The sequence below is a fragment of the Coregonus lavaretus genome, assembly GCF_964263955.1.
Source record: "Coregonus lavaretus genome assembly, chromosome: 16".
Taxonomy (NCBI): Eukaryota; Metazoa; Chordata; class Actinopteri; order Salmoniformes; family Salmonidae; genus Coregonus; species Coregonus lavaretus.
The window spans coordinates 24,548,364-24,576,172 of NC_140003.1; the positions used below are offsets into that span (position 1 = coordinate 24,548,364).

The window sequence follows — 27,809 nt, forward strand, 5'->3', positions numbered from 1 at the left end:
TACCCCGGGGCTATTTTTCTCCCATCTTTTCTCTGAGAGAATAAGGAATTCCAGTGGCAAGAGCAATCAGTGGCAAACATCAAAAGGATCCTCAGCAGAGTTCCGCTGCCTGTCAGAGTAAAATCATTTGTTCCCCCTTTCTTTACACTTTCTCCACGCGTCATCCCTTTTACAGCCCCCTTTCTCTCGCTCTCCTTCAACACACACTCTTTCTCTCTCCCTCTCTATCTCTCTCCTTTTTCCTTCTGTCTTTATTTCTGTCTTTCTGTCTTTCTTTCTTTCTTTCTTTCTTTTTATCTTTCACCACTGGTGCATTTTATGTGGTTCCTGAAAAACCTTTCCTCAGAGCCTGCCTGCCACTGTGAATTTTGGACAGCATGCCAGCTAACTTTAGAAATGGCTCTTTATGCGTTTTGTGTTTTCGGAGGATCCTTTTTTGTCTGGGTTTTCAGACAGAGGTTGAATTTATACCCTCGCGAACATTGTAAAAAAAAGCCTGTTTAAGTAAATATGTATTGTGAATGTATGAAAGAGAAGTGATCAAAGAGAAAACAAAGTTTTCCCTACATTATTTACTAGTAACCTATTATGTTTTTAACCACCACTCACCTTCATCTATGATAAAACGACCCAACCAAAACATGAACTAAGTAAACAATAGGCATAATTTCCGCTAAGCATCAAATGCACTGTTGGTTAAGGGCTGTAAGTAAGCATTTCACTGTAATGTCTGCACCTGTTGTATTCGGCGCATGTGACCAATACAATTTGATTTGATTTGATTTGAAATGCTGTAGCTAGATTATATTTTTCCAACAGCAAATACATATTTTTTTACATCAGCTAACACAAATATTAACTATAAACAGTAAAAAGGTGATGTATGTATAAATGATGTAAGAAACGTGTGGGCAGTGTTTAGGGGGTAGAATCATAAAGATCCTATGCAATTCTATGGGTAGGATCCCCTCAACATTCTAGAACAGTTGAACTCTGCTCTCTTCACAGTGTAAACATGAATCTAGAAAATAGAATCTAACTCTGACACGTCCAGTGTATTTTTGATCAAGATGAATTCTTTGACATGAGGATGGTTTTCATAGTGTCTAGAATTCATTAGGGTGAATTTGAATAACGACACTTTGCTTACATGTGTCCCAGAGGGACGAGACCATGTGATTTCAAAGGAGACACAACACAGGACTTTGGTTAAAACAGAAAAAACTGAGATACTGTATTTGATATGTACAAAAGCTATATACAACACACACACACACTCACACTGAGCATAGTAAAATGGATGGGCAGCATACCTGTACATACGGTAAGGCTACTTTAATTCCAGCAAGCAAACTAAAATAAAAACTGAGGAGGTTACGGTGTATCATTGTCCTTGATATGATTCGTAATCAAAGTAAAACGTTCCTTATTTGATTCCCCATATAGTCCATGTCTAGCTCAGGGAGTAGGTAGGGGTAATGAATCCACAAATTAGTGTGTAATCATGTCCACAGAGAACACATGGAGTACTAGCATATTCCTTTAGAGATCTGATTCATCCTAGACAGGCACAGGGTCTGTGTGTGCAGCCTGGTCTCATAGACTAGACGTAACATAGTACATGTAAATCAGGTACACTGAAATTAGGATGATATGTTTAATTTGGTATGGTTACATAAGAGAGAAGGTTTTTTAAGGCAAAAATTAAAGTAGGGTGGTTGGATAGGGTGGATGGGTAGGCGTATAACGCAAACGCTTAGCAACCCAAAGGTTGAGTGAATCTCATCACGGACACCTTTAGCATTTGAGCTAATTAGCAGCTTTTCAACTACCTACCACTTTTTAGCTACTTTGCAACTACTTAGCATGTTAGCTAACCCTTCCCCTAACCTTAATCCTTTAACCCAACTGCTAACCTTAACCCTAACCTTAACCCCTAGTCTAGCTAACGTTAGCCACCCAGCTAACGTTAGCCACCTAGCTAACGATAGCCACAACAAATTGGAATTCATAACATATCATACGTTTTGCAAATTTGTAACATATTGAACGAATTGCAAAATCGTAAAATATTGTACAAATTGCAATTCGTAACATATCATACGAAATGGATGATGGGCATCCACAAATTAATACATACCATACGAAACATAACATATCCTACTAATAGGAGTGTCCCGGACTTACATTTACTATGCTACGTCTACCCCTGAGTCCATGTTGGCGTGTCTCTCCACAGACTGACTTACACTGAGGCAGATCTCTGTCCTTTTCAATCATACAGTCAGTCTCACAAGGAGGAGAGTCCTTAGAGGGTTACTGTACAGCTTCTGGAGGGCACTTGGAAGATATTTTATACAGTATGACTGAAAGTGGCCATCTCCTGTACACTATGGCTGGATTCCTGTATACAGATTAAGCCTTGTCCTGGACTAAAAATCACTTTCAATCGAGAATCTCCACTCAGCATGGTTTTTAGTCCTTCATTAGGCTTAATCTGGGTCCACGAAAACCGTCTCTATCTTTGCATGGGATCCTGTTCCACTGCAAGCTCCTCTATACATGGATTGATGTTAACAATGTAGCATCACAATGTTCTATAGTTGCATCATATTATACTTAGCTTGCAATACTCAAGTCTCTTTAACATAATTTAAAGCACGTACCATACAGTATATCTATAAACATGATCAAAGGTCGTAATGAGAAAATTATTTGAATATTTCCATATGCCTTTTTACCTGGCAACATCGTTACATGTATGTACGTTTCATGAGTTCACATGTTATTCAAACTTTATCTATTTAGCAAGGCACTTTGTGAACTGCTTTCAGTGCACTGCTTTTTAAAGAGTAACAAACATCAACAAATACTGAGCAATGGACACTTATTTGCTGATGTATTTTTATACCCTGATCTATTCTTATTCGTAGATACAAAGTATGGCTTTTCAAAACAGTGATAATGCTCCTTATGCCTTTAAAATGTTCCTTATGTCTTTACTATACTTACTTTATCAACACAAACACTACTTAAAATGTACTTGAGCAAATATTACATATTACTGGATAAGCAAAGTCTCTATACAGGCCAGCGGAGATCAACATGCTCCTGAAGAGTACCATTTCCATAAGGTATTGTTACATATAATCAGTGCTTTTATAGTAAATTTTTCTTTGAAATGGTCTGAATACACAAGGGGGCATCCCAATAATATCTCCTTCCTTCCGAAGTGTGCACTCTTTCACTACTCCTCACAAAATTAAAAGCATTGGATTGGTGTAGGCATGGGCTAGAGGGAGTTTCCATACACCAATCATTTTCTTTCAACTCCATGAAGGGAAGTGAACAAGTGCACAGTTGGGGAGAAAGGAGAGATTATTGTGACACAGCCAAGGCCTTAGCTCATCATGTTGAGGAACTTGCTCTCCTCAGCCAGGGTGGTCAACATGGAGCTCATATCTCCGATAGCCATATTACCGATCCCTGCTGGCACAGAGGCCAGGGTCACAGAGTTACGGGGGGTTGTAAGCCTGGAGGAATTCTGGGACAGGCTGGTGAGGAGTCCGGGGCTGAGGGTCCCTGACATCAGGCTGGAGTGGTCTCCATCATCCAACATGGCGTCAAAGTCAATCTGGGCATGTTCCATGCCAGAGGTCGATCCAGAGGAGCCGGACGAGTCTACGGTGCTGGTGACCTGGTTGACCCCTGGAGACGCCATGGTAACAGTGGTGCCTCCCGGAGTCTGGCCCATGAAGGGGGACATGGGGGAGTTGAAGCTCACGTTGTGGTTGTTATTGGGTTCAAACATGTGGATCTGGCCGTCATAAAACATTGAAGCGTTGGAGTTTGAGTCTCTGTTATGTCTGCCGGTATGTGCTGTGGTGCCACCCGGCCTCTTTGGACTGGCCTCAGAGGTGTTGTGATTGAAGTCAAACTGAGGGAAACGGTTCTGCTGCATCATACTTCTGGACCCTGAGTGTTGTCTACTGCTCATAGACTTGGGCTCCATGGGAGGCCTGGGCTGCATCCCAGCTCTGTTCCCAGTATTGACGTCTTGCTGCTGAGATGGAATACTGTAGTTCTGCTGGTCAACCTGAATCAAGTGGGGGGCATAGCTTTCAACCGGAGTCCTTGACCTGGAGATCTGCGTATCAGGATTGTTGTGTGTAGCCATCACCCTGCCATTGGGCAGTGCCATGCCATTAAAGTTGGGTCGTAGGCTGCCATTCCCAGATCCAGAGTTAGGGACAGGGATGACCTCTTGACCGTATCCTTGCTGTGGACTCATCTGCTCAGTATAGTTTATGCTGCATGGCTGCCTCTGTTGCTGTTGGACAGAGTTGATCCTCTGAGAGTTGCTTCTCTGGGTGTAGCCTTGTAGAGCCATATTCTGGTTCATGGGAATCACCTGCTGGTTACTGTTACTACCCATACTACCCTGGAAATGCCCAAAGTTCTGTCTCTGCTGGACCATGGCCAGGTTGTTGTTTCTGAGGAGGTTCTGCTTGGTGAGTCTGGAGGTGGCTGTAGCATCCACAGTCCCTGAGCTGACCTCGTTCCACTGGACTGGCATGTTGTTCTTGTTGTTCATACTGTGAGAGGCTGGGTACTGCTGCTGCTGGGAGCCAGACCCAGGGCTCATCTGGTAGGGGGGTAGGGGAGCCTGGCCTGACCCAGACAGGGGCATGTTGGCATCCACCATGGCCATCCTCCTCTGCCCATAGAACTGCTGTTGGCAGGAGGTCATATTCCCCTGGACCTGGAAGCCCCCTTGTAATTGGCTGTTGGCGTAGTCGGCGGGGCCTGCTGATTGGCCAGGGCCAGTGTTCTGAGACCTGATGTACTGTACGACGTCATCAGGCAGCACCATGTCTTCATCCCCTGCATGGTCCAGCCCATCCACGGCCATGGTCTCCATCACCACGTTCTCTGAGATGCTGGGGGGCCGTGGGGCAAAGGGATGGTGGTGCAGGCTTCCGTCGGACCGCGTGTAGCTCTGCATGGCCAGGCCCCGGCGGTCGGCAGAGGGAGGAGGCATCATACTGTTGGGGTTCATACTATTCATGCTGTTGTAGCGCTGGACTCGTGGCAGGGACAGTGGGTCTAGGGTAGGTCTGCGGACAGGGTCGCTGGCTCGCCGGGGTAGGTTCCCAGGGACCTCGTGGGGCATCATGCTATGGTTACCGTAACCGATGTCGCTGCAGCGTCTGGGAACTGCTCCGGTAGGGGGGTGGAACAGTTGAGAGTGGGAGGAGCTTTCCCTTTCCTGGGAGTGGTCCCCGTACAGGGCCATCCTGGTCCTGAGGCTCATGCGCTCCATGTTGGGCAGAGGTGTAGGTGGAGCGCCCCCGATTGCGGCAGCGTACTTGGCCTTGAGACGGTAGTGCTGGGCTGGGGTGAGGCTGAGCAAACTAGATAGGTTTCCACCACCACCTCCACACTGGCTGGCCTCACTGGATCTCCGGGACAGGTCTGTGGAGATGGGGTCGTAGGAGTCGGCTGAGCTGATGTTGTTGTGGCGGTTGCTGAACTGCGAGGCTTCGGAGGAGCGGCGGCTGGAGTAGCAGGGGGAGATGCCAGAGGAACGCCGGCTGATGTAGGCTGAGCTGGTAGTGCTGGTGTTGCTGTCCCGGCGGCCCTGTTCGTTTAGCTGGTTCAGCATGGTCACCTCGCATGACGACAGGTCACCAAGTCGCTGACCAGGGTAGGGCCCGGGTGGAGCGATCAAATTGGAGTTCTCCAGAAGGGAACCTGAGGAACCAACAAAAGGAACCACATTATAACATATAAGGCAAAACCCCTTTCTAGGTTTCTAAGGCTTCTTCACATATTCCTCTCAACTCAATATTTCCTATTATGGATGTACTAATCCTTCAGCATTACTGCAGGTTCTTAAAAACAGTTGTTATCAAAAACTATATTGTTACAGTATAGAACTTCACACTTACCAACAGCAGGAATGGGAGGCAGCTTGGTGTTGGTGTTTCGGACCTGAGGTGCCTGAGGACCAGAGTTGGCCCAGGGACAAGAGTCCCTCACATTCTTCAGCCTCTCCTTCTTGATATTCTCCAGCTTAATGGTGACTCCTCTCCCTTTATGAAGCCCAAGCCCCACCCCCACTGAGTTGCGGGGGGAGAGGGTGGAGGAGTCCACCATGGGAGGATCGTCCAATGCACTAAGGTCCCCAAAGCTGCCCCCACTGTGCAGGGCCATCTCTACTCCACTGTCATTGTTGTGGGCACTGCCAAGTGGCGACGGCTCACTGCTACATGACGAGTGACCGCCAGGGCTGGATTGATACATCTGGAGAGGGGGACAGGATAGGTGGTTCAGGTTAGACACCGGATCAAGCCTATTAAGGTCTTTTCACATTACTGGGTAGGTTTGGTTCAGATTGGCATGATAGTGTGAAACGGGTATCACTGTCAGACAGGGCATTGTTGTTATAAAAAAGATGCTTAAAGTTACAATTTGAAATACTGGAATACAGTTGCAAAATTCTGATTAATAAATTATGTAAACTCTTTGCAAAACCACAAATTAAATGAATTATGTAGCCTAGCTATAGTTTCTTAATCTTATTTATCATAGAATTGTTGGATTCATTTACAAAGGAAACATGTCTATTAGTGGAGGGACGGGGGGATATTGTGTGTCTCATCATAGTCAAGTGTTGATAGTGGTTAATTCTGACACAGACTGAACTAGAAAGAGTCTTGATCACAGCTTGATCGCTGGCACTATTTGTTCGGCGCACATGCTGAACAGTCCCGTTGTTTGAATATTAATTTGATAATTACTTTTATCATGGCCTGACAGACAATACTGTCAGATCTCTAGGCCACAGAGGAATATAACTGAATAAAGTGTGTGTGTGTGTGTGGGTGTGTGTGTGTGTGTGTGTGTGTACAAAGGGGTCATTGAAGTATATAAACCCTGGATTGCTGATGCTATGTATTGGCCAATGAGAGGGTTTGAAGCCACCTGTCGGCCATATTGGCACTCCCCAGGAGAGCAGTCCTCCATAGGAATGAATGGAATTCTACAGTATTTCAATTAAATGTTTTAAGGACAAAATTACATGTATTTAAGTATTGTTTTGTTGTAGTGGGGGCAGTAACATTAGCACTTTCAAAAAATTATACTAAAATGTTTTTATACATTTTTATTTGTATGTTTGGCTCACATAACATAATTTAAAAGTAAGCATTAAGGTGTCTGCAATATAATAAACGTGGCAATTTTTTTGTTGTTGACATTAATAAATCAATTTCTATAGCTTCCAAAATATTTCTTACAACGTTGTGGGAGTGCTAAGATGGAGTCATGGTGGCTTCAAAACAGCCCCCCCCCCCCCCCCCCCCCCCCTCCTGTCGGTCATCTAGTGTATTTATAACTAAATGGGTAGATTTCACAGTACATCACAACATCCAACTGTAGCTAGTATACACTTTTAAAACAAGAAGCTCTTGGAAAGTGCTTGGTGGTAATCCTCTATTATTTCATACATGGAGGAACAGAGTAGTGCATTTCAAATGTATTGACGGTTGACGCAGAATTGACATGCAGAGTTAAAAAGCATTGAAAGGAACAGAAACAGTGGTGGTGCTCACCTCAGTGAAGCCTGTCCAATAGGGAAAGTGTTAAGGAAAGAGAAGCACATTCAAGCAGTGACCAGAGTGGTGAGTTAGGTTAGGAAGAGGATAGACCAGCAGCAGTTAAATTATCCATCACAGTTAAGTTAATGTGAAAGGTGATGGGATAAATGGTGAAATGCTTGCATTTGCGTCACAAGACTCAAATAACATAGAACATGTATGAATGATACTGTTAAGATAGCATTGATAGTTTTAAGTAGTTGTAGTTGATAGGATTTTGACAATAGTTAAAGTCAATGCTTTGTTAAAAGCAGTGGTTATGACACAATAAAATGTCACACCCAGTCTTACCATCGAGTTCTCAGTCTTGATAGACTTGACCTGCAAGCAGTCCTCCACTCCTCTAATGGTGCTGTTGGCCTCCATTTTTCCATCCATCCCTCTACCACTCTGTTTGGCGTTTGCCTCGTTCTCTCCATTCCCCTTAGGAGGACCCCTGGGGGGCACATCGCCACGTTGTTTCTTCGTGACGTGGGCCTCAGGTCCGTGGACCGTCTTCACATGCTTCCTGAGAGAGCTGGGGTCTGTGTAGCGCTTAGTGCACCCAGGGATTTTACAGATGTAGGGTTTCTGGGAAAAATAATTTTACATAATATCTTATTATCTGATGTTTAAGTTGATTACTGTTTTAATCCATTGTCTTCTGAAAATACACTACCGGTCAAAAGTTTTAGAACACCTACTCATTCAAGGGTTTTTCTTTATTTTTACTATTTTCTACATTGTAGAATAATAGTGAAGACCTCAAAACTATGAAATAACACATATGGAATCATATAGTAACCAAAAAACTGTTAAACAAATCAAAATATATTTTATACAGTGGGGGAAAAAAGTATTTAGTCAGCCACCAATTGTGCAAGTTCTCCCACTTAAAAAGATGAGAGAGGCCTGTAATTTTCATCATAGGTACACGTCAACTATGACAGACAAAATGAGGAAAGAAATTCCAGAAAATCACATTGTAGGATTTTTAATGAATTTATTTGCAAATTATGGTGGAAAATAAGTATTTGGTCAATAACAAAAGTTTCTCAATACTTTGTTATATACCCTTTGTTGGCAATGACACAGGTCAAACGTTTTCTGTAAGTCTTCACAAGGTTTTCACACACTGTTGCTGGTATTTTGGCCCATTCCTCCATGCAGATCTCCTCTAGAGCAGTGATGTTTTGGGGCTGTCGCTGGGCAACACGGACTTTCAACTCCCTCCAAAGATTTTCTATGGGGTTGAGATCTGGAGACTGGCTAGGCCACTCCAGGACCTTGAAATGCTTCTTACGAAGCCACTCCTTCGTTGCCCGGGCGGTATGTTTGGGATCATTGTCATGCTGAAAGACCCAGCCATGTTTCATCTTCAATGCTCTTGCTGATGGAAGGAGATTTTCACTCAAAATCTCACGATACATGGCCCCATTCATTCTTTCCTTTACACGGATCAGTCGTCCTGGTCCCTTTGCAGAAAAACAGCCCCAAAGCATGATGTTTCCACCCCCATGCTTCACAGTAGGTATGGTGTTCTTTGGATGCAACTCAGCATTCTTTGTCCTCCAAACACGACGAGTTGAGTTTTTACCAAAAGTTCTATTTTGGTTTCATTTTTTCTCAATTTGTCTGTCATAGTTGACGTGTACCTATGATGAAAATTACAGGCCTCTCTCATCTTTTTAAGTGGGAGAACTTGCACAATTGGTGGCTGACTAAATACTTATTTTCCCCACTGTATTTGAGATTCTTGAAATAGCCACCCTTTGCCTTGATGACAGCTTTGCACACTCTTGGCATTCTCTCAACCAGCTTCACCTGGAATGCTTTTCCAACAGTCTTGAAGGAGTTCCCACATATGCTGAGCACTTGTTGGCTACTTTTCCTTCACTCTGCGGTCCGACTCATCCCAAACCATCTCAATTTGGTTGAGGTTGGGGATTGTGAAGGCCAGGTCATCTGATGTAGCGCTCCATCAATCTCCTTCTTGGTCAAATAGCCCTTACACAGCCTGGAGGTGTGTTGGGTCATTGTCCAATTGAAAAACAAATGATAGTCCCACTAAGCGCAAACCAGATGGGATGGGGTGTCGCTGCAGAATGCTGTGGTAGCCATGCTGGTTAAGTGTGCCTTGAATTCTAAATAAATCACAGACAGTGTCACCCACAAAGCACCCCCACACAATAACACCTCCTCCTCCATGCTTTACGGTGGGAAATACACATGCGGAGACCATCCGTTCACCCACACCACGTCTCACAAAGACACAGTGGTTGTAACCAAAAATCTCCAATTTGGACCGGTCTAATGTCCATTGCTCGTGTTTCTTGGCCCAAGCAAGTCTCTTCTTCTTATTGGTGTCCTTTAGTAATGGATTCTTTGCAGCAATTCGACCATGAAGGCCTGATTCACACAGTCCCCTCTGAACAGTTGATGTTGAGATGTGTCTGTGACTTGAACTCTGTGAAGCATTTATTTGGGCTGCAATTTCTGAGGCTGGTAATGAACTTATCCTCTGCAGCAGAGGTAACTCTGGGTCTTCCATTCCTGTGGCGGTCCTTATGAGAGCCAGTTTCATAATAGCGCTTGATGGTTTTTGCGACTGCACTTGAAGAAACTTTCAAAGTTCTTGAACTTTTCCGTATTGACTGACCTTCATGTCTTAAAGTAATGATGGACTGTCGTTTCTCTTTGCTTATTTGAGCTGTTCTTGCCATAATATGGACTTGGTCTTTTACCAAATAGTGCTATCTTCTGTATACCCCCCCTACCTTGTCACAACACAACTGATTGGCTCAAACACATTAAATGAATTCCACAAATTAACTTTTAACAAGGCACACCTGTTAATTGAAATGCATTCCAGGTGACTACCTCATGAAGCTGGTTGAGAGAATGCCAAGAGTGTGCAAAGCTGTCATCAAGGCAAAGGGTGGATATTTGAAGAAACTCAAATATAAAATATATTTTGATTTGTTTAACACTTTTTTGGTTACTACATGATTCCATATGTGTTATGTCATAGTTTTGATGTCTTCACTATTATTCTACAATGTAGAAAATAGTAAAAAATAAAGAAAAACCCTTGAATGAGTAGGTGTTCTAAAACTTTTGACCGGTAGTGTACATTATGTAAAACACAAATAAAACAAACAGAGAATAAGTTGACTAAATATTGGACATAGAAATCCTTGAATAGTGTAAACACAATTAACTTAAATGTGCATTAGTTTATTTAAATAGTGGCAGTGGGTAAATACATAGATGTAACTCACAGTATGTCTCTTAGTTGATTGTCTATGGTTGGGTGTTTATAGGAGCCTTACCTCATTGGAGTGAGTTCTGTTCTGGTGCTTGGCTCTGTCTGAGGCGTTGGAGAAGGCTTTGTTGCAACCCTCGTGTTCACAGACATAAGGCTTCTCCCCTGTGTGGGACCTCAGATGGGTCTTCAGGTTCTCCAGGCGAGAGTAGGCCTTACAGCACCCTTCAAACTAGAGAGAGAGAGGAGGGAGGGAGGCATGGAAGGAAAAAAGGATTGATGGAAAGAGGGAGGGAGAGAGAGAAGAGAGAGAGACAGACAAAGGTCAGCGTTAGCAATAGCCTCAGAGACTCTGACATCTATCACACAAAATAATTTGCTCTTTGAGAAAAGGACTATTAAAAGAGACTGACATATACCACAAAAAAGTATTTGCTCTTTGAGAAAAATGACTATTAGAAGTATTTAAGCAAAGCGCCAGACATCATGGAACACTTTGTTGAAACAAAGCAGCTGAGCTGTTCTGTGTTTAGCTTTGGTATGCTATGCATTGTTATGTGGTATGATTTGGTATTCCTTCAGAGTGTGCTGTGCTGTGCACTGTGGGTAATTGACAGAGAGTGTGAGATGGGATCAAACTAGATTAGCTCAAATGTGGACATAAAAGACCTGAGATCCTCCCTTCAAAAACACAAGACTTGGTAGAGAGGGAGATAGCTGGGGTGAATGAGATGCATGTGGGATTTAGTAACTAAACTATACAGTAGAGTAGATCTTAATAAGGACCAATGGCCCCCTAGTCCTCTTTACACTTTAATAACTAACATCCTCCTCTCATGTCAATCAGCCTTGTGAAGTCTTCTCTTCTCAGAAGTTCTCTTTTAATGGACTCACAAGCCCTCATTATTGAGCTTTGAAGCTGAAGAAACTACACACAAAAATGTTATCATGAGTGAATCAGTGCAACAGATGAGGCCCTTAGTAAAGGCCCAGAAGACTATTCTATGTGGAGTGGATGGATTTCTGCTGGTGAGAAACAGGCTTTGAGTGGAAAGCTAAATAACCATTTTAGGGCTTTGGTCTATAGTTATTATAGGGCACGAAGCAGAATCATAACCAGAGGTAGGACTTATAAATATGTGTGATAGTTATGTGAGTGGCTTATCTGTGACCTATAATAGAAGGCTCTGGGCTTCTTGGGAGAATGTGTACATGCCCAGGTGCATGTTGGGAGTTGGAGTTCTTACTGTGCATTTGTGTGGCTTCTCTCCAGTGTGTCTCCTCATGTGGACCACCAGCATGTACTGAGCCTTGAAGGGCTTCTGTTCCCGAGAGCACTCATCCCAGCGACACACAAATTCCTTCTTCTCCCCATGGATGTGGTCATTGTTGATATGCTGCAGAGAGAACAGGGGAACATGGGGTTACATGGGAATAAAACACATGGAAGTAAAACAGAGCAGGAATGTCCATGTATCTCAACCTGTCTGGGAGATAGACATGAACCTCATTTGTTTCAGGATATGATATTCTCAATCAACAAGATGTCAGATTTGTTTATGTCTTTAGAAATGTCCCCTTCTTGCTCATTTGAGGTGGGATGGTGTGTGTGTTGTTGTGTGTGTGTGTGGAGGAGACGTTGAGTCAGCAAAGAGCTTGTGAGAGCAGACCTCCCAACCATCCCTCTCTGAGTTCCCACCAGAGTGGAACAACCTTCTTCCCTTCCCTTCCCCACACCAGACCATGAGTGACAACGCCATCCATCATGGCTGACAGTAAGTTTCCATTCGTCACGTTGTAGACAAAGGGTTGTGATGGGTTATTGGTGGGACTGTTTTGTCAGGCCCTGCGTCACACACACACACACACACACACACACACACACACACACACACACACACACACACACACACACACACACACACACACACACACACACACACACACACACACACACTATCCTGACCTGTCTTCCTGCCACACTTGAGATTTACACACATCTCCTCTCTCTCACTTTGATCAGGAAACCAATGGTGTGTAACATACCATGTGTACACTACTCTGAGATGTCCATGCTTGAATGGTTGATTTTATTTTCTACCTGGAGATACATTATCTGTCTGTTTGTCTGTACTGTACAAACTGAACTAGGGATGGTATTTTAAAATGTTAGTCGTCACAGACATGGTTGAAAGTTCGTCAAAGGACCTTGGAGACATGCATCAATTTTTGCGTGAGCGTTTCAAAAACATATGACAGTGATTGGACAAAAATGTCTAAAGTTACATTCCATTCAATTACAGAAAACGAACTGAGAATCAAACACAGAGTTTCTGTTTTAGGGGAACTGCCTGTCTTTCATTTAAGTGTGTGGTCAGGAGGGCAGGAAGACTCATTCTGATGTATTGTCTAGGCATGCAAGGCCACTTGGTAAGATTACCCTGCTTAGTGCCTATCCCTCCATTTCCACTGAGCCAATAATTACAGTATATCCCATCCCTTAGGCCCAGACCCCCAAATACTCATGCTACACACATGCACACACACACACACACACATACACACACACACACACACACGCACGCACGCACGCACGCACGCACCCACGCACGCACACACGCACGCACGCACGCACGCACACACACACACACACATACACACACAAACAAACAACCACATGGAAAATATTCACACACCCAGACAAACCACTTTGTTTCCTAGGGACCTTTACCCTCACTGTACCCTACTAATGTGGCCACTTTGTCACAAGCCAGGGCCCTGGTCAAAAGCAGTGCACTATATAGGGAATAGGGTGCCATTTAGGATGCAGTCGTCCACCCACTGACTGGGTTAGTGGTTGACAGTCCGGATCCTGCCCAGTTCTTTTTCAAAGGAGGAGTGGATGAACAAGTGAAGTGTGTGGCCTGCAGCAGGCTTCCATTTTCAGCCATGTACTCTTCATACCATACTGAAACCATAATTTGGGGCTATTGGGGAAGGATTACTTTGGGTAAATATAACTTAGAAGTTCTACGCCATAATTGAGTGTATTATTTTTCAAGGTGAGTGATTTCACTTATATGACTGGTGAGAACAGTACAGGGGGTGTGTACTGGAGGGATAAAGTCCTATCAAATAGTTGGCAGCAGACTCTCATTTATTACATCTACAGATGTCTACATCTACGTTGGTATGTAATTAGAAGTTACTGTAACAAGAGACTCATTCACAGAAACATTCATTATTTTATAACACAGTATTTACAATGGACATTTACTGTTACTGTTTTTCTGCTTACCTTCCTTGCTGCCTTTCCCTTATTCCATTATTCCAGTGAGTTGTGGTATGTGTTCTGCTTCACCATGTCCATCCACACCCCACAATCCACACCACCAGGCCCTAGCTCTGTTTCCTAAACCCCTCAATCCCTGACAGAGCAGCAGAGTAGGGGGAATGGATCCTGGAACTAACTGGGGCTGGTCTGGACATGCCCTCTGTCAAGACAGACTGGGGCAGGGGGGCTGGGTGGCGGGAGGATGGTGGAGAAGTGAGAGGGTGGGGGAGGAGAGGGGAGCAAAGGGGGTAAATGGGATTCTAAGGTGGCTCTACTCCTGGACTTTCTTTGTCAGGACAGACTGGAGGGTGGAAAGGGGGGAGAAAGGGGCTCTAAGGTGAATCCACTCCTGACCCGTAACGCTGGGAGTTAGAGACCTCATTCCAGACTCAGCTCAGAGACTCCCAGTCTGGGTACTGGACTGACAATCCCAGTTAATCACAGCCTGTTAGAGTATAGTAGAGAGGGCTTCATCAGGGGTTCCTTAGGGAGGAAAGGAATAGAACAGAGTTCCAGAGCTCTGAGCATGACGATGGATTTACTGCCATGCCTCTAGGGTTCAGAGGTCAGCGGTGGCTGAGAGCCAGGGGTTGGGGTCACATCTGCAGGGGCGTTAGAGCACCTCCGTCTCCTCAGTCAGAATCAACAGGCCTCATTAACCCTGCGCGTGTCCGTCACAGGAAAGGATCAGTTACTACTGCCTTGACTGGTTACATATTAAACCTGACTGGACTGACACTTTAATGAGGAGCAGAGGAGGCCGTTTTGAACATTAAAAAAAGGGGGAAATGGGAGGGTGTCTTTCAGACTTCTTCCTGTATCTGTGTGCCTCTCTCTGCCCTTAAGCTTTTGTCTACTGAAAGTCACAGGCATACCCCCTGACTGTAGAGGCACCAGCAGGCCCCTACTCACAGATGTCCTAACTCTATGTGGTCACTAAAGATCCCTTAATAATAACTCACATGAACGAGCTGGTCCTGGGTGTCGTACTCCTTGCTGCAGCCGTCCCAGTGACAGTTGGTCTCATAGACAGCCTCTGGCTCCTGCTTCCATTCCTCTTTATCCTCACTCAGGTCCAGGACATGCTCCTGTGGACCAGAGGACTCAGTCAGAGAGGGGTTCATGACTGTCTTATGTGCATGCACGTACACAGTTTGTCTATGTGTTGACAATAGCATGTACAGTATATAGCCAACTATACTGAACTATTCTGCGTTTGCTTATCTGTTTCCTAATGATCTAAGATTGCTTTTGCGCAACTCACTCTAAAGATAAGAAAAGCAAAAAAGAGGTTGTGGGGTCCCATACCTGAGAGCATGGTGATATGGGCCGGGGTCCTTCTGCTTCTGTCTTGACCTTGTGCCTCTTGGTGATCATGGGGTTGACTGTGCTGCTCACCGCCGGGTCACCACCAGCATTCTGCAGGAGAGAGAAGGAGGTAGACGTTAGAGAGAGACAGACTATACCAGCCTTCTGAAGGACATACTGTAGAGAAAGTAGAGGTTAGGTAGAGTGGTCCTTAATGGCTCAGTTGGTAAGAGTGTCAAGTTCAATTCACACAGGGATTATATACAAAATGTATGCACTCACTGGATAAAAGTGTCTGCTAAGTGGCCAAATAGAAGGAGTCAGAGATACAGTGCTCTGGAGTGTGAAGAGACAGAGGCAGAGTTAAGATAACTCAGAGCAAAGTCAGAGCGACATCACAGTATTGTTCTTGGCGCTGGCTGACTGGCTCTGTTCTATGGTAACATGATGATGTGAGGGTTGGTTGGTTCCAGAGTCAACCAGAGCCAGCCAAGCACCAGGTTCAGGGCCCATAACTCGTATAGCAACCGGACACAGAGACTAAACAGTTTAGACTGCTTTATGAGAGTCAGCTAGGGGAAATATGAAAAGAGAGAAATTATTATCCACACTGCAACGCTCAGAGCTTTGATCCTCCGACCAACTCTCAACACAACAGACAGACAGGCCTTTTTAAGCCTCAGTCACAGACTCTGTGGAGGAGACGCTCAGTGTGAGTGTGTGTGTGAGTGAGTGAGTGTGTGTGTGTGTGTGTCTGTGTTTAAGCATCATAAAAAAGGATATGAAGTGAGGGTTGGGGGTCAGTGAGGAGGGGTCTCTCTAGTCTCCAAATCCCACCCAGCCACTACAGTACAGTACAGCGCTGACTGTGCTTCAGGGCCCCCATGCTTTCACTAACACCGACTTCAGTGGCTGGAAACCAGGATAAATATGGTTCTGATCACTGTCAGTGGGGTGGGGGGGCGAGGGGGATTCAGCTCAGTGTGTGTGTGTGTATATCTCTCTCTCTCTGTGTGTGTGTGTGTCTTTGTGTGTGTATCTGTGTGTTTGTGTGTACATTGGTGTACTAAAATTGACATAGTGATGGAATTTATGGGTGTCTCTGTGTGTGTGTGAGGGGGTGATGGTAGATGAGGGGGAAGTTTACATTCATAGAGACCATATTGTATACAATAGGTTGATAAAGGAGACAGAGGAAACACATCTAAGAACTGAGACAGATAAAAACTGCTGCTAATGGGAGGGAGTCATCCTCCAGCTCATAGCTGTGCCATCTCTAGCCAAAAACACTTGACAGTTTATGACACTCTTGGGCTGGATTCATTTAGCATGCCATCATTTTATCCATAACTTAACATAATTTACTAAGTGTACTTTGGACACTATATAGCCTACATTCCATTCACATTAGAGATCTTTGGTTTCTGTGTTATAGCTGAATGGATTTTATCCTTACCCCTCTCTGGGTATTCACAATTCATAGAATTGCATATAAAACATGAATTATAGGATCTCTATGACTACATCGACATGCGCGTCACAATTAAACCAGTGTTTGTGAGATATCAGACAGATATGTGCAGATATCTCATGTAAGACAATGCTACTCACCTGGTTGGACTCAGAGCTGGAGGTGTTGTGGGTGGTGTTGAGGGTGGAGGCTGTCAGGGCGTGGGCATGCTGGCGGGCAGCGAAGGAGGGCGATGGCTGGATTAGGGGAGGGGTATGGCCGAACGCACTCAGGCCTCTCTGCTGGTTGAGCAGCTGCTGGTAGGCCATGGGGTTGATGGGGTGGGGGAAGGTGAACGACGGACTGGGAGATGAAAGGACAGGACAGTTATTAACGGATGCACTCCATTTGAAGTACAACAGCAAATGCAATAACTTTAATAACTTAGTTAAATAGATAACATACGTTTTAAAACTGTGCAGATATTATATGACTGACTGTTGTATGTGGAGCCCTATGTGTGGATTGTTTAAAGTAATACATAAGCTCTAGAGATGTATATGTGTAGAACAGTTGTTGTGTACACTATATATACAAAAGTATGTGGACACCCCTTCAAATGAGTAGATTCGGCTATTTCAGCCACACCCGTCGCTGACAGGTGTATAAAATCAAGCCATGCAATATCCATAGACAAACATTGGCAGTAGAACGGCCTTGCTGAAGAGCTCAGTGACTTTAACGTGGCACCGTCATAGGATGCCACCTTTCCAACAACTCAGTTTGTCAAATTTCTGCCCTGCTAGAGCTGCCCCCGTCAACTGTAAGTGCTGTTATTGTGAAATGGAAACGTCAGCCGTGAAGTGGTAGGCCACACAAGCTCACAGAACAGGACCGCCGAGTGCTGAAGCGCGTAAAAATAATCTGTCCTGTTGCAACACTCACTACCGAGTTCCAAACTGTCTCTGGAAGCAACGTCAGCACAAGAACTGTTAGTCGGGAGCTTCATGAAATGGGTTTCCATGGCTGAGCAGCCGCACAAAATCCTAAGATCACCATGCGCAATGCCAAGCGTCGGCTGGAGTGGTGTAAAGCTCGCCGCCATTGGACTCTGGAGCAGTGGAAACGTGTTCTCTGGAGTGATGAATCACACTTCACCATCTGGCAGTCCCATGGACGAATCTGGGTTTGGCGGATGCCAGGAGAACGCTACCTGCACCAATGCATAGTAAAGTTTGGTGGAGGAGGAATAATGGTCTGGGGCTGTTTTTCATGGTTCGGGCTAAGCCCCTTAGTTCCAGTGAAGGGAAATCTTAACGCTACAGCATACAATGACATTCTAGATGATTCTGTTTCCAACTTTGTGGCAACAGCTTGGGGAAGGCCCTTTCCTGTTTCAGCATGACAATGCCCCTGTGCACAAAGCGATGTCCATTCAGAAATGGTTTGTCAAGATCAGTGTGGAAGAACTTGACTGGCCTGCACAGAGCCCTGGCCTCAACCCCATCAAACACCTTTGGGATGAATTGGAACACCGACTGCGAGCCAGGCCTAATCACCCAACATCAGCGCCCGACCTCACTAATGCTTGTGGCTGAATGGAAGCAAGTCCCTGCAGCAATATTCCATCATCTAGTGCAAAGCCTTCCCAGAAGAGTGGAGGCTGTTATAGCAGCAAAGGGGGGACCAACTCCATATTAATGCCCATGATTTTGGAATGAGATGTTCGACGAGCAGGTGTCCACATACTTTTGGTCATGTAGTGTATCTTATACAGTTGAAGTCGGAAGTTTACATACACTTAGGTTGGAGTCATTAAAACTTGTTTTTCAACCACGCCACAAATGTATTGTTAACAAACTATAGTTTTGGCAAGTCGATTAGGACATCTACTTTGTGTATGTCACAAGTAACTTTTCCAACAATTGTTTACAGACAGATTATTTCACTTATAATTCACTGTATCACAATTCCAGTGGGTCAGAAGTTTACATACACTAAGTTGACTGTGCCTTTAAACAGCTTGGAAAATTCCAGAAAATGATGTCCTGGCTTTAGAAGCTTCTGATAGGCTAATTGACATCATTAGAGTCAATTGGAGGTGTACCTGTGGATATATTTCAAGGCCTACCTTCAAACTCAGTGCCTCTTTGCTTGACATCATGGGAAAATCCAAAGAAATCAGCCAAGACCTCAGAAAAAAAATAGTAGACCTCCACAAGTCTGGTTCATCCTTGGGAGCAATTTCCAAACGCCTGAACGTACCACGTTCATCTGTACAAACAATAGTACACAAGTATAAACACCATGGGACCACGCAGCTGTCATACCGGTCAGGAAGGAGACGCGTTCTGTCTCCTAGAGATGAACGTACTTTGGTGCGAAAAGTGCAAATCAATCCCAGAACAACAGCAAAGGAACCTTGTGAAGATGCTGGAGGAAACAGGTACAAAAGTATCTATTTCCACAGTAAAACGAGTCCTATATCGACATAACCTGAAAGGCCGCTCAGCAAGGAAGAAGCCACTGCTCCAAAAGCCAGACTACGGTTTGAAACTGCACATGGGGACAAAGATCATACTTTTTGGAGAAATGTCCTCTGGTCTGATGAAACAAAAATAGAACTGTTTGGCCGTAATGACCATCGTTATGTTTGGAGGAAAAAGGGGGCAGGCTTGCAAGCCGAAGAACATCATCCCAACCGTGAAGCACGGGGGTGGCAGCATCATGCTGTGGGGGTGCTTGGCTGCAGGAGGGACTGGTACACTTCACAAAATAGATGGCATCATGAGGAAGGAAAATTATGTGGATATATTGAAGCAACATCTCAAGACATCAGTCAGGAAGTTAAAGCTTGGTCGCAAATGGGTCTTCCAAATGGACAATGACCCCAAGCATACTTCCAAAGTTGTGGCAAAATGGCTTAAGGACAACAAAGTCAAGGTATTGGAGTGGCCATCACAAAGCCCTGACCTCGATCCTATAGAACATTTGTGGGCAGAACTGAAAAAGCGTGTGCGAGCAAAGAGGCCTACAAACCTGACTCAGTTACACCAGCTCTGTCAGGAGGAATGGGCCAAAATTCACCCAACTTATTGTGGGAAGCTTGTGGAATGCTACCCGAAACGTTTGACCGAAGTTAAACAATTTAAAGGCAATGCTACCAAATACTAATTGAGTGTATGTAAACTTCTGACCCACTGGGAATGTGATGGAAGAAATAAAAGCTGAAATAAATAATTCTCTCAACTATTATTCTGACATTTCACATTCTTAAAATAAAGTGGTGATCCTAACTGACCTAAGACAGGGAATTTGTACTAGGATTAAATGTCAGGAATTGTGAAAAACTGAGTTTAAATGAATTTGGCTAAGGTGTATGTAAACTTCCGACTTCAACTGTACCTGATGCCGCTGACTGACAGGTGTCCGTAGGAGCTGCTGGCTGCGGAGCTGGAGCGTGAGTTGTTGATGTAGGCCACCAGGGAGTTGGGCGAGGTACGGATCATGGTCTGCAGGTCAATGCTGGCGTCTGAGAGAGGGGAGATGGACAGGGCTCGCTTTCTGTTCAGCCTGGGGGTCAGTCTGGGGCTGGAGAACCGGGACACTGCAGATAGAGAGCACAATCAATCAATCAATCAATCAAACATATTTATAAAGCCCTTTTAACATCAGCAGTGCTTTGCAGTACCCAGCCTAGACCCCAACGAGAAAGCCGATATACACAACATTTTAGTGACCCTTTCTCCCTACCCTGATTATGTGTTACAATAATTGTGGGGGAAGAAAATGTCACTAGTAGTATACTCCCACAGCATACTAAAAAGTAAGGACACAGAGGTCAGTCAGTCAGTAAACCCCCAAAGAGTTACAGTTTTAAGATGAAAGCAGAAGAAACATTCCTTGTTTATCCAGAGGTGCTCTAGTAGAGCTCATTCTAGTGCTAGTCTAGCCTAGACTAAGGTACAGTCCCCCTCAGTCTGTCGATGGCTGTACCAAATGGCACCCTATCCATATATAGTGCACTGCACTACTTTTGACCAAAAATAGTGCACTATATAGCTAATAGGGTGCCATTTGGGATTCAGCCTATATCTCTCTCCATCATCTCTCTAATACAACCCCAACCCTCCTCCTCCCCTTAACATTCACATCCTCTTATGCATAATGAATCACTCCCAATAATTTGCTGTAATTACCGTGATAAGAATCTCACCCAGTCAGTTGTATTTCAGCATGTTAAATGGAAGCAATTTAAACAAATTGATTTGAGAATACCATTAAAAGAATAAAGCATAGCTACAAAAGGTAGAGGTAAACCCAGAGAGTCATGGAGGGCTTTTACCAAGCTGTTTTTGGAGCATGAACATTACAGTAAAAAAAAACTTCTTATTTTTTTCCCACTAACTGTTGATTTGGTATTTTGTGTCAACTTTGACCCTTTTGGAATTAATTCCCTCAGGTTGTGTATTATAATCATCATTATTCTGTAAGAATGTATGCAGACATCCTTAACCGCGTAGTCATGAGTTCTGTGCATGTAATTCTGACCTGAATTGAGCATGTAGTCCCTTTTACAGGCTACATAAAACAGTTCCAGGTGGTCAAAGACATTTGGAAAGATGTCTTTCAGGGTTGTCCAAAAAGTAAATTGTATTTTTCTTTGGTGGCATTGGGTTTGAATCTGTTCCGGTGGCAATGGGTGACAGCTAGGGAGAGAAAGAGAGAGACAGAGGTGGTGGTAGGGGGTAGTGGCTAGCAGAATATGGGGTAAGGGTAGGGGGTAGTGTTGGCCAGCTGCTGTGGGCCAACAGGTGCTGAGTATTAGCCCTGGTGTGATGTGGCATGGCGTGACAGGACACAGACCAGGGCAGAGGGGTGGGGGTAGTACTGGTCTGGGATGGGGGGTTATTAGGCCTAACAGGGGGCATCATCAGAGGCGCTGGCAACAGGAAGTTCTTTAATAGCTCCCATCACACCTCCCCAAAACACACGGACAGACGCACACACCACCACCTGACAACATGTCAAACACACCACTGTCCACCTGCAGCCAATCCTCTGACCCTTTATTGGGTAAATTAGTGACGCTTTCTTCCAGGCCATATGGATCCAGAGACCACTATACCTATCCAAACCTACGGCTGTAAAAACTGTAGTCTTATACATTGTGTGTGTGCGTGTGTGTGGGTGGGTGTTGGGGCATGCGCACGTGTGTGTGTGTAAAAACTGAAGTCTTATGTTTTCAGACTATTATGGTGCTGAGTTGTAAAACAAAAGGCTCATGTGCTTACTTAGAGAGCTGCAGGACTTCAGAGGGACTCTGGCTGCTCTACGAAAACTCAGCTGTAGAGATGTAAGAGATATAGAAGAACACTCCTAGGGACCGATTGTTGATTTTGCCAACTCTTTCATAAATGAAGCTAATAAATAAATGTGTCATGTATCATTAGGCGTATTTTGCGAAAGAGAAGGGGGGATTCTCGGGGGAGAGGGGGAGTAGAGAGAGGGGGTGGAGTGGGGAGAGGAGAGGGTTGCTATCCGGATACGAAGGTGGTTTATAGTATACTCTTTAGTGGCGCAGTGGTCTAAGGCACTGCATCGCAGTGCTAACTGTGCCACTAGAGATCCTGGTTTGAATCCAGGCTCTGTCGCAGCCGGCCGCGACCGGGAGACTCATGGGCGGCGCACAATTGGCCCAGTGTCGTCCAGGGTAGGGGAGGGGAGTGAATGGCCGGCAGGGATGTAGCTCAGTTGATAGAGCATGGCGTTTGCAACGGCAGGGTTGTGGGTTCGTTTCCCATGGGGGGCCAGTATATATATAAAAAATAAAAAAAAGGTATTCACTAACTGTAAGTCGCTCTGGATAAGAGCATCTGCTAAATGACGTAAATGTCTTTAGAAAGGCTTTTTGCATCGAGTCTAATGTCTCTTTCTCTCTTGCCTGGGACTGGGCTGGCCCATTGTGGAGCTGCCGTGTGTTTGTCTGTGTGTGTGTGTGTGTGTGTGTGTAGTGCAGCGGTCTTATTCATCTCTGCTCACCACAGAACAGAACTGAACCTCAGGGGTGATTTGCTTATTAATGTGCCACTTTATAAAGCAGGAAACTAAACGGAGTACGGCTCACAGCCTGGCGAAGCTGGCGCCTGCCTCACCCCCTGGGCACCCTTCCCAAAAGACAGCCTCATACCTCATACCCCAACCCCCAAACCCCTCCATACCCCTAGCCCCAAACATGGTCTCAACATCTTCACAAAAGACTGCTTCACCCCCCAAAACCCCATCCCTATATCCTCAGACATACTGTAGTAATAACCCCCTAAACCCACCATCCCAAACCCCTACCCCCAGACATTGTCTCAACCCCCTTCATACTTCAGGCCTCCTGTAGCTCAGTTGGTAGAGCATGGCGCTTGCAACACCAGGGTTGTGGGTTCGTTTCCCACGGGGGGCTAGTATGAAAAATGTATGCACTCACTAACTGTAAGTCACTCTGGATAAGAGTGTCTGCTAAATGACAAAAATTTAAATACCTCCAACCCCAAAATACCCATCCCCAGAAAAACTGTAGTCTCTCCCTATTCAATTTAGTACAACTTTTTGTATCCACTCATGAGTCCCTAGTTAAAGTGTTAGTCAACAGTGTGTATGAGAGCGTAGCGTTTGCTCTTCTAGCCTGGACCTGGAACACCAAGGATACACTCCTCCACTGGCACCCCATGTTAGAGACACAGCGCCTGAAGACAGCCCCAATTTATTAGTGCGGCAGGTAGCCTTGAGGTTAGCGTGTTGGGCCAGTAACCGAAAGATCGCTGGTTCGAATACTGGAGCCGACAAGGTAAAAAATATGTCACTGTGCCCTTGAGCAAGGCACTTATCCCTAATTGTTTCAGGGGCGCTGTATAATGGTGACCCTGGCCGTGACCCCACTCCCTGGGGGAGTTGGGATATGCAAAATAAACACATTTTCCTTACACACTTGTGTGTAACAGGACAAATATAAGCACCCCCCTGAGGTCACTGTTGTGTCTGCTCTGCCTGAGGTCATTCAGGCAACACACACAGTGATGGAGTGTTTTATCGATGGCGGGGCTCTAATTTAGGGGTACACCAGGTTCTGGCAGCAGGGAGTGAGAAACCACATGTGTGAGGAGGTGGCGTGGCGCTGGCCGAGGGATATGTCCTGTTCTCTAGGTCTAGGACTGTCTCTGTGGGAGCAGAGTAGAGCACAGGGAGGGTTGGCTATAATTGGGGGATCTGGACTGATATATAGGCTCATAATTACAGGCACTTGTGTGCACATTAACAAAAAAAACTAAAAGGGGGCTGAGTGATTATTTTAAGCATCTCCGTTGCTGTTTTGATGGAAATGGCTTTGTGGAAAATCTGAATACTGTAATTGAAGGGTAGTAATCCTTAATCCTTTACCCCCCCGTCCCTCCCAGTACAGCCCCCAAACTAAAGCCCCCCGAATGAGAGTTGGCACAGGTTCCACAAACAGCACACAAAGGTAGTCTCCCTTTGTTCAGTGCAACAGGCTTTAGAGGCCTGTAGTTAGTAGTTAGCCTGAGAGAATGATATTACAATGGGATGTAGGGTCTCTTTATCTGGGTTCTGTTTTCCCATCAGGAGAGCCAGTGGAGCCCTGTGGAGGGCCTGGCTTTGTTGGATGATTTAGTAAGGAGTGTTGATTCACTACCTCCGCTTCTCTCTCTCTCTCTCTCTCTCTCTCTCTCTCTCTCTCTCTCTCTCTCTCTCTCTTTCTTTTTCTTTTTCTTTCTTATGGTCACTGTACAGTGGATCCACTACCTCCACTACTCTATCTCTCTCTCTTTCAGATGACCCCAGACTGAGGTAAAGTAGGCTGGGTCATGCGTTGGTCCTCCGAGGCGATGGAGAGAGGCCCAGCGCGAGGCCCATTCTCCCTCCCAAACTACACCACAGCCTGGGTACCAGCCAGCCAAGAGCCCCAGCCCAGCCCAGCCACCCCCGATCCCCTCTGCTCTCCTCCGAGTGGTGAGGAATGTTTATTTTTCCTGGTAAATCTCGCTAATACCATCACTGCACATTTTATTAGAGGGAGCTCACTGCGATGATTCCCCTATGAGCCCCCAGTGTCCTGCTAAAGCCAGCTGTGTGTTTGTGTGTGTGCGCACACACACTACTGCCAGGTGCTCATGTGTGCTCATACAGTAAGTGTTTGTGTATGTAGTCAGAGGGACTGGACAAGACCCTCCTCCTTCTCTGTCCTCCCTCCCTCCCTCCTCCTCCCCAAACACTAAGATCTCTTTTTCCTCTGACTGCATGGCAGACGTTTACTTTGGCAGCAGCTATTGTCATGGGACCTTTGAGTTTATTTTCCCGGCAGCAGGGTCCTATGCTGTTAGTTCTCTACGAGCCTCCCCCCTTGTTCAGCCTTGTTTGACGCGTTCCTCAGTGAGCTTACTATTAAGACATAATGAACTGTAATCTGTAGGATTTACAGTATTTAAGTTTACACTGAAAGGGGTGCAAATGCTGATCCAGCTAGAGCAGGGGTGGCCAATAAATTTGTCTCGAGGGCAACATCGGAATGAAAAAATTGAGCAGAGGGCTGAACAGATCTTTTCCGGATCTATCTATCTATCTATCTATCTATCTATCTATCTATCTATCTATCTATCTATCTATCTATCTATCTATCTATCTATCTATCTATCTATCTATCTATCTATCTATCTATCTATCTATCTATCTATCTATCTATCTATCTATCTATCTATCTATCTATCTATCTATCTATCTACAGTGGGGGAAAAAAGTATTTAGTCAGCCAACAATTGTGCAAGTTCTCCCACTTAAAAAGATGAGAGAGGCCTGTAATTTTCATCATAGGTACACGTCAACTATGACAGACAAAATGAGGAAAAGAAATCCAGAAAATCACATTGTAGGATTTTTAATGAATTTATTTGCAAATTATGGTGTAAAATAAGCATTTAGTCAATAGCAAAAGTTTCTCAATACTTTGTTATATACCCTTTGTTGGCAATGACACAGGTCAAACGTTTTCTGTATGTCTTCACAAGGTTTTCACACACTGTTGCTGGTATTTTGCCCATTCCTCCATGCAGATCTCCTCTAGAGCAGTGATGTTTTGGGGCTGTCGCTGGGCAACACAGACTTTCAACTCCCTCCAAAGATGTTCTATGGGGTTGAGATCTGGAGACTGGCTAGGCCACTCCAGGACCTTGAAATGCTTCTTACGAAGCCACTCCTTCGTTGCCCGGGCGGTGTGTTTGGGATCATTGTCATGCTGAAAGACCCAGCCACATTTCATCTTCAATGCCCTTGCTGATGGAAGGAGGTTTTCACTCAAAATCTCACGATACATGGCCCCATTCATTCTTTCCTTTACACAGATCAGTTGTCCTGGTCCCTTTGCAGAAAAACAGCCCCAAAGCATGATGTTTCCACCCCCATGCTTCACAGTAGGTATGGTGTTCTTTGGATGCAACTCAGCATTCTTTGTCCTCCAAACACGACGAGTTGAGTTTTTACCAAAAAGTTCTATTTTGGTTTCATCTGACCATATGACATTCTCCCAATCCTCTTCTGGATCATCCAAATGCACTCTAGCAAACTTCAGACGGGCCTGGACATGTACTGGCTTAAGCAGGGGGACACGTCTGGCACTGCAGGATTTGAGTCCCTGGCGGCGTAGTGTGTTACTGATGGTAGGCTTTGTTACTTTGGTACCAGCTCTCTGCAGGTCATTCACTAGGTCCCCCCGTGTGGTTCTGGGATTTTTGCTCACCGTTCTTGTGATCATTTTGACCCCACGGGGTGAGATCTTGCGTGGAGCCCCAGATCGAGGGAGATTATCAGTGGTCTTGTATGTCTTCCATTTCCTAATAATTGCTCCCACAGTTGATTTCTTCAAACCAAGCTGCTTACCTATTGCAGATTCAGTCTTCCCAGCCTGGTGCAGGTCTACAATTTTGTTTCTGGTGTCCTTTGACAGCTCTTTGGTCTTGGCCATAGTGGAGTTTGGAGTGTGACTGTTTGAGGTTGTGGACAGGTGTCTTTTATACTGATAACAAGTTCAAACAGGTTCCATTAATACAGGTAACGAGTGGAGGACAGAGGAGCCTCTTAAAGAAGAAGTTACAGGTCTGTGAGAGCCAGAAATCTTGCTTGTTTGTAGGTGACCAAATACTTATTTTCCACCATAATTTGCAAATAAATTCATAAAAAATAATTCAATGTGATTTTCTGGAGAAAAAAAATCTCAATTTGTCTGTCATAGTTGACGTGTACCTATGATGAAAATTACAGGCCTCTCTCATCTTTTTAAGTGGGAGAACTTGCACAATTGGCGGCTGACTAAATACTTTTTTCCCCCACTGTATGTATGTATCTATCTATCTATCTATCTATCTATCTATCTATCTATCTATCTATCTATCTATCTATCTATCTATCTATCTATCTATCTATCTATCTATCTATCTATCTATCTATCTATCTATCTATCTATCTATCTATCTATCTATCTATCTATCTATCTATCTATCTATCTATCTATCTATCTATCTATCTATCTATCTGAGATCACTGGGTGAGACCACTCATAACATCACACGCCACACACAATAGATTTACAAAGGGCTTTAGGGAATGAGGCCCAACTGGCCTCTGCCTGGTCTGGTGGAAACGTTTGTGTCTGCTATTGGTCTATGTTGTTTTAGTGGAGACTGTTTTTTCAGCATGCGTGTCGGCCTGCCGGCCGGCCGGCCCATCACATGCAGCCGGTGATGAACGCGTCAGAGC

General features: G+C 44.8%; 1 protein-coding gene across 1 annotated transcript in view; it reads right to left on the minus strand.

The window, feature by feature from the left end:
* Positions 1-1,213: 1,213 nt before the first annotated feature.
* Positions 1,214-27,809, minus strand: part of gli2a (GLI family zinc finger 2a) — a gene marked incomplete at its 5' end in the record, with an annotated part of 87,251 nt that continues 60,655 nt past the window's right edge. The window contains 9 exons of the mRNA XM_084179188.1: positions 1,214-5,754; positions 5,952-6,306; positions 7,953-8,231; positions 10,973-11,137; positions 12,153-12,302; positions 15,202-15,327; positions 15,548-15,658; positions 17,159-17,360; positions 20,403-20,604. Coding sequence (XP_084035314.1) covers positions 3,401-5,754; positions 5,952-6,306; positions 7,953-8,231; positions 10,973-11,137; positions 12,153-12,302; positions 15,202-15,327; positions 15,548-15,658; positions 17,159-17,360; positions 20,403-20,604 — 3,944 coding nt within the window. The 3' untranslated portion in view covers positions 1,214-3,400. The remainder of the gene's footprint in view (positions 5,755-5,951; positions 6,307-7,952; positions 8,232-10,972; positions 11,138-12,152; positions 12,303-15,201; positions 15,328-15,547; positions 15,659-17,158; positions 17,361-20,402; positions 20,605-27,809) is intronic.